Here is a 10,363-nt window from a genome sequence, read left to right as displayed (position 1 = left end):
ACTCTAACACTTGGGAGCTGTAGACTACTTCAACATGATCCAAATGTCTTGCAAATGTCAGCATATATTCATAGCTTATAAAGTAGGCCGTAGCATCACATCCTTTTGGCAGCTTGCAGACAGACACACAGACAAGTGACCTGCTCAAAGTCAGTCTTGTGCTCAATCCAGTAAACCCTGGCTCTTTTCATGAGTTTAAAAGTGCAAAATGAGATAGCAAGCAGAGCAAACCTAAAACAATGAAAAAGGACAAACACTTCTAGCTCATAAATCACTGGTCCCAAATTTTAATTAAAGGGTGTACTTAGGGTGACAAAACACGCCATTAATCCGTGTTTTTGAGGTAAGCTAATGCCTCGGCTGAGGGAAATGGTACGAGAAACTGAAGGAGAAAAGAAAGTGCAGCAAGTATTGCATCAACGGGATACTACTTTCTAGCTTGATTTGGATCTCTGTGCAAATCTGAGAGACTGGAAGGAGATAAAATTATCAGTATTAAGTTGCATGAACCTGATTCAGACTGATATATGGTAGCTGAATTTGTCTTAAACCCACTAAAATTAGCATAGTGAAAAACACACTGAAAAACAGTTTTCCAAAAGTTCCAAAAGAAGTTAACCAAAAAGAGTGTGTGTGTGTGCGCGCGCGCACATGCTTATTTTTAATGAAAAAAAATCTTTTGTTAATGAGGTCTTTCTTTTCAGGGAGGTTTTTTCCCTTCAAATTTTTGTCTCTTCGGTGTCCTTTCCTTCTTTGAGAAATATAAATTAATGACAATTTTTAAATTTGTGTAAGCATGTATTCCCTTCCCATTTCAAAATTTTTTTTCTTTGATTTTTCTCATGGATAAAGAGTGGGTCAGAAGAGGAAAGGGAGAGCCATATCAGAACAAAAAGTTTCCTTTTTAAAAAATCATTTTATTAAAAACTTGGAAGATTCAGGGAAAAATTGAGGATAAGATGAAAGCTTTTCCTTTCCTGAATTCAGTATTACTTTTTCCCTTGAAAATTCAGGTTTGGCCTGACATTATCTAGAAGTAAGCATTAGAAAAAAATATATTCTAAAGAACATTTCCAGCCAGGCTGGAGACAAGTGAAAGTGATAGATATTTCCAATATATGTGGTGATCTGCTAACGGACAGTCTAGGCATTCACAGTTAGATACTGGCTCAGTTGTGGGAACTGGAAGATGCAGAAGAATCTGTTTGGATAAATGGCTAAGGTAGGCTCACTGGCAAATTCACTGTGTCAAAGACAGTGTACAGGATCAGATCAGAGTATTTATAAATTAAAAAAAAGACTATGAAGTGAAAAGTTCCAGCTTGTTTCACTCTCTTTCTCCTCCTTTTCAAAAACTCTCTCCTGATTTTAAACTGCCCTGTCCTAGTGGTGGTGCTTAGTAAACTTTTAACCGCTAACCTCCCCAACTGTTTTCTCATTCAGCTGGTGAGGTTTCTCAAGCTCACTTTGCTCTGATCAAAATGTTATTATGACTATTAATAATCCATGTTAGTTACAGCAAAGATCAGAAAGAGAATACGATGTTTGTGTCTTAATGACTCAGGAACGATGACGGAAGCAAAGCATAAGCATGCTGTATGAGTGCAGGAGCATTCTGATGCTAAAGTGCATTCAACATGTCCATCTCTGAACAGCATATCATGGAAGGCAGTCAGCAAATGACAACACCTGTATCTGAATTGCAGCTATCCTTCATTTGGGTTGGCAATTAAGTTCTCTGTTGCCATAGAAAATGAAGCAAATGTCCATAGAAGGTGATGCCATATTCTCTGCGTCTTGGCATATTCCATAATACGCTGCATCTTGCTTTTTGATATGTAAACAATGTACATGATTTTTTCCCCTCAAATGACAACTTTTAAGAAGAGTGCAAAAAAAATCTTTTGAACTGCTCAAACTCATTCCAAATGTCTGGGGTTCATGGATCTTGTTGTCACATTGTTATTTGCAGAACGATTTGAAAAATACATGCAGGTTAAAAATAAGATAAAATAAAGCATGCAGTGCTATATACATGTCTCAATATCCATAAATGTGAAAGGTACCTTGCACTCATCTACTATGACTGAGTTGTGAGCTGCAAAAACACATTGGTTTGAGTTGTTTTCCCTATGATTTTTCATGTCGTCATAGATTGACTGAGTCTTGGTCATTTCAATGTCTTCGTGCCCTTTATGATGGGAATCAATGGTGTCAAGTTCTGCCTTGGAAAGGTGGTAGACAATGCCAGCACCAAAAGAATCCCCCACTACATTGACTGACGTTCTCATCCGGTCCCTACAAAAGAAGCAAAAGGCAGAGGCTGAATGGCATGTCAGAAAGAAAAAGTAGGGCATGGCAGTTACAGTTACTGCATTTATTTCAGAAAGTTTAAGGCAGCTTTAGAACAGAAAGATGGGAGCTTTCAAGTGAAATATTGAAAAATCTTGCTTTCCCAGGGGACTTGTTCAGACAGAGAGGATGTGCAAACTCCTATGTCCCAGCTGCTCATACTCATGGATTTTGGCAAAGAACTTGCGCTAGAGACACAGCCAAACTGCAGAGCTGTGCTTGACTGAGATCTCCCCAGCGCCTGTTTCTGGAGCTGGAGGTTTCAATGTCAGGGTGCCAGGCTCACATCATTGCCCTTTGTTTAATCTAATTTATCAGAGCACTGCAGCCAGAGAAAAGGATTTTGGATTTGATGAAGTGTTCTCACTTCTGGGACAAATTAATAAATTGCCTCTCCGTTCATTCTCAGTGAGCAAACTATGGAGAAAAAAATGCCTGAAATATCTCCATAAGGCTCAGGCCATTGAAGCTCCTCTCCTGGCACCATCTTACAGGTGGTCATCTGTTAGCATGGCAGCATGCCCACTCACACTACTGTATGCCAAAGCTCGGCATATGAGCCAACCAAATATAGGTCATGGCCTACAAAATGATGAGCCTGTGACAGCATTTCAGTAACGGGTGCCCCTCGTTGTAGGAGGGTGCCAACAGAGACTCACATGCTCCGTTACAAAGAAGCATGTTTGTTGGCGCTTCCTGGACAGGATGCCCTTGGACAGACACGCCACCTTTCTCCTGTCTTGTTTTTAGAGTGTGGCTCTATCTGTCAGCAGTGAAGTCATGGTTGTGGATTTTCCCTGATTTCAGAATTCTGCCCCAAACCTGCCCAAAATTCTGCAAAAATGGGAGATGATCTTAGAGAACACCGCAGGACTATGGGCTCCTGATGTCCTTCCTACTGCAGGTAGGCTGTATTACACATATTGAAATAATTTACAATCTAATTTGCCTCTTCATATCTGAACTAAACATAAAACTCCTAAAAACTTTCTGACTGAGGGTTGCGATTTAAAGCTACTGCAGCAACGGAGTCTAGCTTTGTCAAATAGGTCAGAAAAGCGATTACACTGATTAATTCTCAGAGGTATATCCACGAAGACTCATTCACACAAAATAGGCAGGTTGAACAGTGTGGACATTTGCCAAGTGACAGAAAAGCCAGCATGTAAGACCTCATTTCCCATGACAGTGATTAATTTGAAAACACCCTTTCTAGTATTTCTGGTACCAGATTTGTGTGACACCTCCTTTTCCTGTAGAATACCGAAAAAAAACCCCTAAATATATAAACCCCAAACTGATAAACATTCATTACACATCCTTATTCATGGCCATACAAACTTTTGAGCCCCTTTTAACATCTTTGCTCTAAATATCTGTAAATCTGCCTTTCCCAGCTGTGGAACTGTATTCCCTTTCAAGTTTCTCCTCTCTCTCTCTACATTATCATGCTTACATGTTTGGAGTTTGTTGTGTAATATCTTAGTTGAAGCAGTTTAATTTTTTTTTTTGTCAACAAAAGAATACCCAGAAGGAAAAATCCCCCCGAAAAACAAACAAACCAACAACCCATAGGAGGAAAACATCCTTCCAGTTTTGCTTCACAGAAATGAAATGCTTTATACAGTTTTCATCCCATGCCTGCGAAGAGTGTTTTAAACCTAATCAGAGTGGCAGAATAGGAAAATAAGACTTTCCAAGTGTAATTTTTAATTAAGACCATCAAATATACTGAACCCGACAATATAGCTCCAAAAAAGAACAGCTGCTTAATTTTTTTTGTATGAGCGGTATTAAATTTTGAAAGGCTTCACTGATGCCAGACAAACGGAGGAATAGTATAGGATGCCAAAAAAACAAGGTGGAAAGAATACATATAATACATATAATATAACATGTATAATAAATATAATTGAGGCACAATTCAAATTCTGAAAGGGTCATTTGAGGAGGTGCTCCAACCCATATTCATGTACTACTAGCCAAGAGAGATTCAGCGATACAAACTGCACACTGCTGCAGAACATGCTATACTGCGTGAACCGAAGTTAGCAAGTAAGTTCCTTACAACAGACAGGACAAAGTCTCGGCTGTCAGGAATCAACAGCAAAGTGCCACTGACCTCTTTTGGGCCAAAGAACGCCCGAAGAAGAACCAAGACAACTGTACTTACTCTTTTGTTAAAAACAACCGATCAATTAATTCCACCTATCCTGGAACGATGTAAACAAAATCAATATAGGAAAGTTGCAGTCTAGTAAATGACTTGCCCCAACACAGATACTTCTGCATTGTCCGTAACAGCTTCTGAGAGGAATAATGGGACTGAAAGTCAAAGTTCTCTCTCAAAAGCCAACTCAACATCTGGTAAGAATGGGCTTTGGAATAATTAGGAAGTAATTCTTTAAATCCTGATAAGGGTTAATGCCTAATTTCCTCAAACTGGCATAAATCAGAACTGGAAGCTCAACAATGTAGATGAAAGGAATAGAAATGAGAAGAACTGAATCAAGCCCCCTTATTATTAATGTCATAGTACCTATATAGCATGCTAGTATGCAATAAAGTTACTCCTGTTCCCTGAAAGCTTGAAAACCCAGTATATCAACCTTACTAGATTTTAGAAAGGAGATTAAAATCTTAGCACACCTGCTAAGCCAAAGACCAGGTGACATGTTTAAATTGCCTTACCTCTTTGTCATTATAGGAAAAAGCTCCTGTTTTCTATTGTTTAATTTGATTTATATAAGGCCCTGTTCATAACATCCAGACATTGGCTGGGTCTGAATATTCTGAATTTAGATCTAAGCCAAAGAACCAAGTCAGAACTCAAGCAACCTTCTTCTGAGTTACAGAATGAAGGTTAAATACCGGATCAGCCATCCAAGCCCATTTTCTCTAATTCCTCTCTCTTCACTGCAAAATACCACTGTATTTGAGGTTGTGCTATGATATTTGCTAAGCTTCTCAGTCTCACATCTGGAAAGTAGCCAGCTTCTGGCTAGAGCAAAAGAAACTGGTTTTATTCCAGCTGTTGGCATATAATTACTGTCTTATTAAATGTCACTGCTGTGTTGTGCTTAGTTTTAAACTGAGAAACTATGAGAGTTGTGAAATCTTGGGAAACTTGCCTGGTGAAAGAGCTCACGCTGCATATGTACGCGTGGGAGGGGGAAAGGCTGAGCAACCTAATGTCTAGATATTGGAGAGGCTTGAGAAGAAATTGATACAGAAACCTTTTGGCTCCAATTTGAAGGAGAGAGTGCCAACTTTAAGGATAATCAAAAGTCAGCTTTGTGTTACACCATGACCAAATCGTGCAGAACTGGTTTTGGTAAGACCAGAGTTTCAGATGATGGTAGTATTGTAAAATCAATTGATATTCTGATATTTTCTTTCATCAGAAATATTGAAAAAGTCATAGAGTAGGACATTTTTTAAAAGCTTTCATTATCTGGAATTGAAATGCTATAAAAGAGCTATCCCAAATATTTCTACATGGCTGGCTGCATTTACACACTGGTTCCAGAAAAGTGGCTGGAATTGGGTCTTAAATATTTTATTAACTTTCTCTTCTACATTCTGTTAGAAATACTGCTGTAACGTTAATTGATGATCTAAAGAAATGGAAGAAGACAATGTTCCTAAGTAAAGAAAATATCTTTTTATGACCTTTCGTTTCAGATATTCTATAGGTCTGGTTTGTGTGCCCAAAAGCTTGCTCAAAAGTTGGCTTGTTGCCTTTTCTTAACATTAACAATGTCAGCAGCATCATTTTCCATATCTCATTAGATCATTGTGGCTACCACAACACAACCACTGGAAGGTAGAAAATAAAACTATTAGTTGTTGATATATGTTAATTAGCACAACACTTCCACCAACAAACTTTGTCTTAACTTCACAGCATTAGTGGCATGACACAGAGCTTTTAATCTCCTTTTTTATCTCTTTTCCCTTTTCCCTCTACCTTTCAGTTCTGAATCACGCTCTAATTGCACTGCTGATTATTAGGCCAGAAGGATCCAAACCCAACCATTTGTGCTGAAAGGTTCTTTTGCCTGGCATTTATTTTGGAAAGATGCCTTGAAATATTTCTTTCAGAAGTACTATCCTTCCTATACTTACATTCATCACCGCTACAGCTCCACAGTACGGACATTTTTATTTCCTAAGCAGCGTTGGATGAGCCAGCAGTAACAATGCTGCTGAAGCCAAGCCTGAAATGCAACACCTACTAGTGGATCAGAACTGCTCGTAAACTTACAGCTCTGAGGTTTGCTAGTGTGGGGAGAGCTTCTCAGTCCACAGGAATATTTTTAAATGACATTTCCCTAAAAAACCAAATAAACCACAGGCTCCTTTTGCACATCCTCCTACCAGCTGCAGAAACCTACCTATTGCCTTACTTTGAGAGCCAGCAAAAACATATATTTAAAATGAGTATGCACCTCCCTTTTGCTCTTCTCCTCCCAGCTGCAGATTCCTATGCTACTTTCCTGTTTTCAACTATGACCTCATAAATACAATAAAGCCACAGAATATCACATTTTTCCTTACACCAGCTGTACTCTGACTGCTGAACCCTGCCTCATTTCACCATTCTGAGTCATGATATCATGATACTCAGTTATATATAAAATATGTAAGTCATCTTTTCCCTTTGCCTTCCCAAGCTGTAAATTCCTCTTTCATTTTTCCCTGAAGCAGAAATCGGAGCAGCGTGCTATTCTTCACAACTCTTAGTGACAAGATAGGTAATAAAAGATAGAGTATAGTAGTAGATCCAAAATACATGTCAGAGGATTGACCAAGTTCTTGAATTCTTCTCAATAAGCCAAAAGATAATGACAGAAAATTAATTTTCTGTTTTATCTTCACATTCTCAACTTTGCTATTCTTTCTTGCATAATTTTAGTAGTCTGGGACTGAAAGCTACAAGCAGGCAGCTGAGGCTGCTAGCGTAGGAGGAAATGCACAAATAGTACAGAGCGGTACTTACATCTCCCCTTCTGGGCACCACGGCTGGCACAACAGAAACATACGTCTTTACTATGTAAAAGAATATTAGAAGAGAGATGGCTGTTGACCAGAATATACTGTGCTGCAGCAGTACAGGACGACATAAAAGTCTCTAGACGCCAGTACAACTTAGAGGACTACTGAGTCCCTGTCAGCTCTGTGCGGGTGAGAGAAAGATACCCACATCGTCCAATGACAACATGAGAAAGCATGTGGCTTGGCATATGCTCTGTCTATATTTACAGCTTCTGTATTCAAACATTGAAGAACAAAAGCCTTGGAAAACTATCTGTGGGTTAGCTGTTTCTTGTCGGAGGACCTGCAATGGCACCGAAGGACTTTGATCTCAAGTCCTTGAAAAAGACTGTTTGAGGGATCTGTCAGTAAAATCAAACTAGGGAATGACCTTCTCTCTTTCAGTTTGCTTTCTTAGTTGTCTTTGGTTTATATCCTGCTCTAGAACAGTTTCTTTCTTGAAAGTATTTTACTTTCTTATGTACAAAAAGAAATAGACTTTCCCCACTATGAGCATAAAACATTTGATACTACAAATGCCCAAATCACCCTGTAACTTGCTGACAACATCCTGATGGAACCTTCATTTTCAGCATTCATCCTTAAGTTTAGACCAGAACTATAAGAAACAGAAATATGAAAGCAAAGATCAGAAAACTGCTCTGGAGCTATGTCTGTGATCAAGAGGCATCATTAGGAAGAAGAAAATATATGAGCGTGAGCCCAAGGGTCTTACAAGATCATCCTTGGCTCATAGAAACTGACTTCAGTAGCTCTTTAACAATTTGTACCAGCTGAGAAGCCGCTTTCAGTGTCTCCTACTTCATCAAACAGCCTACTTCCTCCTTCGCTTCATCTGTAGAGGAAAGTCTTATAGTTCTTTAAGATCAATGGCTGAAAAGCACTATGGACAAGCATTACTTCACTACTTTTTCTGCACTGAGCAGCGGAGTCAGCACAACTTACAAAAGCCAGTCAACAGCAACAAGCAAACTGATGTCCTGGGTAGGGAGACCCACTGCAGTAAGGATCAGAAGCATAGTGACAAGTCCCGCGCTGGGAATACTGGCAGCTCCAACACTTGCAAGGGTGGCGGTCAAACTGCAAAAAACAAATATCAAATGGAGATAGCAGGAAGAGGAACATACAATTTCATTGCATATTCATATGATCATTAGGAAGGTCTTATTTTTAATGAGTTCTTCCCAGAAAACTAATGACTACATGATAAATCATGGTAAGCTCAGGCCATAGTTTTAATGCTTGTGTTTCTCCAAAAATATTTATTAGGGGAGGCCAGATCTATGAGATTTGTTCTGAGAGTTGTAAGAGAGTTGTCTGAGAGTTTTAAGTTCTGTAAGGTGGTTATGATATTCTAATCTTTGGCCTGGTGTTGTTTTCTGAGCTCTACCAACACATCAGAGTGTTGAATCCTGAGTTTTGGTCATCCAGACTGGCTGAAGTTTGATGGCTATAGGTTGAATTTTCAGGGTGGTTCTTTTCTATTTATTCATGGTACTTGAAGACTGAATTATGAGGTAATGGCTGAGAGAAAGTAGTTATTATCAAGTACAGAAGACTAAAAGTCTTGGTATCCAAAACTCCCACAGTACAAGCCAGTGGTGTACCATGCCTAGATACAAATCACCCTAGATGAAAAAGCAAAATTAATCTGATTGTTTCATAAATCCAAACCTGTCTTTGTTTTTGCCTCTCTTATTTTTTGATGAAGACCAGTAGAGTGAATGTCTGTGCTCCAAATGTTTGTAAAAATACAACACAGACCATAACAAATATCAACATCATTGGGCAATCCTATGAAGAATGGAAAAACAGGGAAGAGAAGGAGAGGAGAGGGAGGGAGGGAAAGGAAAAAGGAACAAGGAAAAAGGAAAGAAAAAGTTATCTCTGTCTTTTTAAACACAGAGATGAGTAACATGGTTGTACTTCTGTGGGTGTACCCAACAAATCTGAAAGCGCTTCCCACACAGAAGTAGGGGAAAAAGGTCTCTGTGGGGGAAACCCTTGGCCGTTAGCCACAGAACTAATCTGTGCGGATGTTAGCCTGATTTAGAGCTGGCAGATGGCTGGGTCTGACCCAGACAATCCAGGTTGCAGTGTGTTTGTCAGGTGTCTGGGTTAGAGTGCAACCTGGCCTATTAAACACCCAGATAGGTCCAGCAGGTATGCAGGCAGGATGCTCTGCTCTGCCGTCAGGCTTTGCGTGCAGTGCCAGCTTCTCAGGCACTTCCAGCCTGAACTGGTAAGGGATGGCTTCCAAGCTCTGTGAGGAAACGCTCCTGCCAACCTTCCCACAGCAGCGCTTACAGGGCTGGACGGGAATGAATCTAGCACTGTTCAGGTCTAAACAGAGTCTGGCTTAGCTACCGTTTCCAAGATCACCCTCTCCCAAAGGAGACAGGAAATCAGAGGATCTACATGACCAATATGAAGTAACTAGGGCTGGTCAAAGGCTAATTAAGTCTTCGTCAGTTTACGTCTGGCTCATTTGAATACCCTCAGCATCACAAACTGGATTTGACAGACAAAACCTAATAACCTCTCATTCATTTGTATTGCCACCTCAAGAGATGGCTACATCAGCCTTGAAATGGTGAGATCAGGAAGAGCTACCGGGTCAGTCCCTCAGAGGAGGAGAAGAGGAGTAACTTGGGATCAAGCCTACCAAATCTCTTGGACAACAGCTGATTCCTGCTTAAATTTCCCTTGTTTCAATTTAGTTTAATATGTGGCACCTCTGAAATTGTTGTTTTCCGTCTTAGCAACAAATATGCATCATGCAGGTCTAAGCACCTGCCTTCATTAGAAGCAGCCCTGAACCTTTTACAAACTTTGGCTTTACTATTTCAGGGGTTGGGGCAGGAGGTAAAGAAATGGAAAATGTGGAACTAGTATAGCTGGGCAAGAAACAGAAAATTAGACATCCCTTTGCAGGAGTTTCTTTAGTGTTAAA

General features: G+C 39.7%; 1 protein-coding gene across 4 annotated transcripts in view; it reads right to left on the bottom strand.

The window, feature by feature from the left end:
- The window catches only part of SLC1A2 (solute carrier family 1 member 2), a 96,109-nt gene that overhangs the window by 6,092 nt on the left and 79,654 nt on the right, over positions 1-10,363 (bottom strand). For all 4 annotated transcript variants that reach the window (XM_075152373.1, XM_075152372.1, XM_075152374.1 and 1 more), the window contains 2 exons: positions 8,356-8,490; positions 2,067-2,298 (listed from right to left, as the gene is read on the bottom strand). In XM_075152373.1, coding sequence (XP_075008474.1) covers positions 2,067-2,298; positions 8,356-8,490 — 367 coding nt within the window. The remainder of the gene's footprint in view (positions 1-2,066; positions 2,299-8,355; positions 8,491-10,363) is intronic.

Source organism: Calonectris borealis, chromosome 5 (genome assembly GCF_964195595.1).
Source record: "Calonectris borealis chromosome 5, bCalBor7.hap1.2, whole genome shotgun sequence".
In the NCBI taxonomy this organism is placed as follows: Eukaryota; Metazoa; Chordata; class Aves; order Procellariiformes; family Procellariidae; genus Calonectris; species Calonectris borealis.
The sequence above is the reverse complement of the archived record's forward strand: the minus strand, read 5'-3'. Positions and strand labels throughout refer to the sequence as shown.